Source organism: Pteropus alecto, unplaced genomic scaffold, assembly GCF_000325575.1.
Source record: "Pteropus alecto unplaced genomic scaffold, ASM32557v1 scaffold53, whole genome shotgun sequence".
Lineage (NCBI taxonomy): Eukaryota > Metazoa > Chordata > Mammalia > Chiroptera > Pteropodidae > Pteropus > Pteropus alecto.
The window spans coordinates 5831824-5837166 of NW_006434366.1; the positions used below are offsets into that span (position 1 = coordinate 5831824).

The following is a 5343-nucleotide window of genomic DNA, read 5'->3' on the forward strand; positions in this document are numbered from 1 at the left end:
CTACACGTAAAGTGGACGTTACAGCGGACAGGGCTTGACCAGGCTCATGAACTCGAGCATCTTGGAGACTAGCGGCTTCCGGGCCACGGGGGGCGCTGGAGGGGACGTTAGTTACCAGGAGACTCGCTGGGCTCCCGCCCTCCCCTTGCGGGCTCCGAGCCGGGCTGAGCTGCTCCGCTCTGAGGTAGGCTGGCCCTGGAGTGTAAGAGAATCACCCCGCGGACTTCGAAAGGGCCTTGTTTAAACCGCACGCGACACTTAAAAAGGCGGGGGAGAAGCAGGCGTCGGGGGGAGCACGCGGTGCTTTAGAGGTGCAGCCACGGGGGCGGCGTGCCGGATGGCGTGGGGTACGGGAAGAAGCGGACACCACGGACAACACGGGGCGGGAGGAAGGGAGGAGGAGGGGCGGGTGTGAAGACCTCGGTGGAGACGGGGCCCGAGCGGATGCGGACGTGAGCCGCCGCCGTGACACGGGGACCCGACCCCCGCCAGGCCGCGGCCCCCCTGCTGCTTCCCTGCAGAGGACTCAGAGCGAGGTCTAAACCGGGACTTCAGCGAAGCCCGGGAGACGATTCGCGGCTTCCCGGGACTGTTCCGAAGAGGGACAAGGCACCGAGCCGTGCCCGATTCCGAGGACGGAGGCCCCGCCGGCCACCCTGCCACGCCCGGGCGAGCTCAGCGCCTGCAAGCTCCTTGGGAATTTTTCAGCTCAGAGGGTGGTGACCGGTGACGTTCCCTTGCATTGGTCATTGTAATAAAATGCAGTCACGGAAATACCCACATGGGCATTCTCAGACCCCGCCGGCCCCCCAGACCGCCCCGCGTCCTCGTGAAACTGCGCCAGGCCACACTCGGGGACGCAGCCCCGCACCCGCAGGGGACACGCCGGGGGCGGAGGAGGGTCCCCCGCGCGTCGTCTAGCGGGACGAGGGCCCCGTGAAGCAGCAACGCGGGCGAATTACTTCGGACGTCCAGGCTGGCGGTGACCGCGGTTTTCCCTTTGGCGTTCTCGACCCAGCACGAGTAGGCGCCGGCGTCGTCCGGTGAGGTCGCGCTGATCTGCAGGGTGCCGTTCCTGTGGGTGCGGTACCGGCCGCCCTCCAGAGGCTGCGCCTCGTCCGCCTTCTGCCTGTGGGGGGAGCAGAGGTCTGCGTGGGCGCGGGTGGGACACGGCCGCTGTCGCTCGGGCTTACGCCCCCCAGGAGCTTAGAGACCTCGCACAGGGCCCAGGGGCCCGCAGCTCCCCAGGCGGGTCACAGGCGTGTGCCTCGCCCTCCTCGCCCGCCTCGCCCGCCCCAGCTGCCCGAGCCCGCTGTGCTCCTCACGGCCATCAGTGCGTTTCTGCACCTGTCCTCAGAGCTTTAACAAACACCTGGCTTATCGATGGCGAACCTTCTGCTGAGGACCAATCCGGGCATCCGTGGGGAGCCGGGACCTCCGACCCCTGCTGTCCCGGGAGGACGGGCCATTCGGAATGCCAGGGGCCAGGGGCCGGGACGTCCTCCCGTGCTGGGGACGTGGCCGTGTCTGCCCTGACCGGCCCCGAGTCACATTCTTCTGCATTTATCCTTCTCCCAAGCACCTGCTGCCACAGCTGGAGTCACCGCACCCTTCGGGGCCAGCGGCTGTGGGAGCTGAAATTCCCCAGGGCAGACTCCGGCCGCTGCCCACACGGCACTGAGGCCAGCGAGGTGGTTCTGTGTCTCAGGGGCAAAATGTCACCCTTCTCCCGTCTAGAAAGAAGAGTTTCAGCTCGCTGCCGGTGTTCACGTAACGTCATGCGTAGGAATGCCACGTTTTCTAAGACTTGGCATTTTCGGTGATGGAGAATTACTATGTTTTGTAAATAGAAATGCCACCACTAAAAACAGAACGCTCTCCAGGGAATGACGTCATCTGTCTCCAAAGACTATCCATACACTAGAGCAAGGTGGGAATAGCAGTGCGGGCGAGACGCTTCGTGGCAGACTTTGGGGTGAGGGTGGCACCGCGGTCCCTGAGTTATCTTGGGGTGAACGCTGCAGCCGCAAACGCCACCAGCAATTATTCTCAGGGCCAAAGGGAAATGGGTTAGGGGAGGTGCCAAAAAATCTCAGTAACCAAGAGAAATCATATTTTAATAGCGCATTTTAAAAAATGAAAAATACTGCACTAAAGTCCATGGTGAACAACACGTCCAAATCTTCGACGGGCGGGAGCCGACGCTGGGCTTGTGTGACCCTGCCTGGCTCGCGCCCCGGCCCTAGCCCTGCAGGTGGCGGCAGAATTACCGAGGGACAGTTACCCCACGCGTGTCCAGTGAAGGGACAAGCGTGGCAGACCCCCACGACGACGTGTCCGGGCTTCCCGCACCGTCAATAGAAGGAAACGAAATTGAAAACACGTGTTGGGCGGTTTTCACGTCTGTGAATGGAATGAAACGCAGACTTAGGGACTACCTGGACGCCACCCCAAAGGACCACGATAAGACCACACGTGACCTTCGACAGTCCCGCCGTGAAAGGCCGGCTCCGTCTGTAAACTCGCCGTCACGATCCCTTCGCCGCTCGGCCTCCCCCGTGAGCAGGAACGGCTGTGCGCGTGCCCTCACGCGACAGAACCCACAGCCCCGCGGGCCCGGGAGGGGCAGGCGGGTGGCTCTGCTCCTCGGTCCTCGGAGGCGGTGGGTCCACGGAGCCCACGGAGCCCGTGCAGCCCCTCGAAGGACGGACGAGGAAACGGGGGGCCTTCTGCACGGACGCCCTCTTACGAAGACCCTTCCGGCTTACCAGGACACGGTGGCCTCGGGCGAGGCGAAGAACTTGCAGTGCAGTGACACGCTGGCCCCGGCCACGGCGGCATACGCCACGTCATCCTCCGTCTGTATCAGCGGACGGACATCTGTTAGGAAGTCACAGCTCTAAACTTTTCATGTACGAAACAACACGTGCCACGCGAAACAGCCCGCGCCCATCCAGGTTAATGTCAAGGGGATGGGAAGGAGCTGAAGTCACGGTCCTCGCTTGGAAAAGCAGCCACGGCCGGCGCGTTCTCGAAAGGTCAGGTTCAGTACAGAGTCCCAGGCCCGAGCGTAAGGTGAACGCGCCCCGAGTCTCCCCGTGCTTCCTGTGCCAGGCTCGGCGTGGCCGTGAGCGTGGCCCCGGACGCCGCCGCCGGACACGTGGGCACTCACCTACAACGTCGACGTTGGCGCTGGCCAGGATGGTCCCGTGCACGTTCGCGGCTTCGCACTGGTACACGGCCGTGTGGTTGGGCTGCAGGTTGGTGAAGCTGACCTCGCTGGGGGAGACGATGTCCCCGGCAAACGGGCTTTCTGCCAGGGGTCAAAGGGCGGCGGTTCGATCAAGCCCGGCACGTACTCACGCGCCCCGCATTAGACGTGCCGCACGGTGTTTATATCTGAAGACCAGTTTAGGGTGAAGAATAGGTCGCAGAAGCCAATTCTTCACAATTTCTCAACATCAGCCACGGATTTTTATTTACAGGTCAGGCTTCCTCCCTTCGAATGAATACTTATCGCCGAAGCACCCACGGCCTGGGCCCCCTGCCTCCCCCCGCCGCACCCGTAAGGAGTCCTGGCTTCTGTTTGGCAGTCGCCATGACCCGAGTCACTTCTCCTGCAAAGCGCGGCCCCGACACCGCCCAGCGTGACTCACACCCAACCCCGCGTCACGGCCGCCGCTGCCCAACACCGTCCCTCTGCTCCACGATCAGGTGTCCTGTTTGCTGCTCACCCCTCCAGGTACCAGCCTCGTTTCGCCTCGAGAAGCTTAGAAAATAGGCCAGGTTTTCTGCTTTTTGGCGAGAAACCCCACACCTCTCACGAGCAGGTGTCGTTCTGGACGGAGCTTTTGCTAACACTGCTGGTGCCTCCGTCAGGGACCCGAGGAGCCTGCGGCACGCGTGTCATCTCGCTGGCCGCCCTGTGCACTAGCAGGGCCACCATGGAGGGGAAGGGACGGGACTGCAGAGCCGAGGGCGCAGCCACTGGGCTGCCTCATTCCGGACCCCCAAGCCCCGCCCTCGCGGGCACACTGTGCGTGGCCGCGGACAGGACGACGCACTCACTGGGACCGCGGGGTGAGGGGCACACGTCAGCGTTTAGTTTGAATGACCTGTGGCCCCCTTTTCCCCGTCACACAGAGCAGTGACGATGCTCAGGTCTGGGTACAGAAAATGCTGGACGTTACGTATTAAAACAAGGCTTTCTCATCCTCCCTCCCCTCTGAGTCAGACGTGAGCACGCGTTGCACGTGGCTGTGAGCTCCGTGGGGGGCAGCCCTGCCCGTGCATTGCGTCCTGTGTCCCCAGCGCCCGAAGAGAAGCCGTCACCACCATGGCATCCGGGGAATACTCCCAGAGTGACTGAGGACGTTCACGTGGGTGGCATTTCACCCCTGGAGGGGTCCCGTGGCACATAGAATAACGGTCCCCAAAGATGTCCACGCTCTAATCTCTGCAATGTGGGGAGATGTCCCTGCACATGGCAAATGGGACTTTGCGGGTGTGATGAAGGGTAAGGACCTTGAGATGGGGGATTACCTTGGACCACCCCACTGTCCAGGTGGGCCTGGGGTCATCATAGCTTAAACTGAGAGAACGTCCTGGCCGTGGCCACCCAGAGCAGGTGTGACATGGGGGACAGCCGGGAAGCAGAGGGCTGAGGGGCTGCCGGTGTGAGGACAAGGAAGGGGAACTCCCGGGGCCAGAGGGGACAGGAGGGAATCCCGCAGCCTCCCCCAGGGCCTGCTCCAGAAAGGGACACAGCCCCACCGACACCTCGATTAGCCCGGGGGGCTTGAGCTGGGCTGCTAACCGGCAGACCCGTAAAACAATAAACGCACGCAGTTTTAAGCCACGAAATCAGCAGTGACGTGTCATGGCAACAGCAGAAACCAGTACAGTCCGGCAGGTGACTGCTCAGGGTCAGCGAGATGAGGCTGCTCCGGAGCCCTTAGCGCCGCCGAGGACCGCGGCTGACCTGGTCGGGCTCTCCGGCGCCCTACTGCTCCGGCCCTACTACTCACGGGCAGGGGCGGCTGCCTGCCCGGAGGGAGACCCCCCCAGCCTGCTCCCAGCCAGGAGGACCCGTGCTGCTTCCTCGTGGGGGCGGCGACAGCCACCTGGCTTTCCTCCTTGGACCGCCCTCTGTCGCATTCAGCTTTCTTAGTTTTTACGTATAATTAACGCAGCGACCGACCAGGGCAAACGCGTGGAAAAGCCACGAATCCCAGCGGACATCCCGCGGCTTAGAAAGAGCCCTGCCCAGCTCCCCACGCGGCCACAGGGCGGGCCTGACCTCTGACCCGCCCCCCGCGCCCCACTCACTGTCCAGCGGGGCAC

At 63.2% G+C, this 5343-nt stretch overlaps 1 protein-coding gene across 1 annotated transcript in view; it reads right to left on the minus strand.

The window, feature by feature from the left end:
- CHL1 (cell adhesion molecule L1 like) overlaps positions 1 to 5343 on the minus strand; it is a 56228-nt gene that overhangs the window by 24897 nt on the left and 25988 nt on the right. Inside the window, exons 10-12 of the mRNA XM_015587170.1 lie at positions 3173 to 3313; positions 2769 to 2880; positions 963 to 1129 (exon numbers count right to left, since the gene is read on the minus strand). Coding sequence (XP_015442656.1) covers positions 963 to 1129; positions 2769 to 2880; positions 3173 to 3313 — 420 coding nt within the window. The remainder of the gene's footprint in view (positions 1 to 962; positions 1130 to 2768; positions 2881 to 3172; positions 3314 to 5343) is intronic.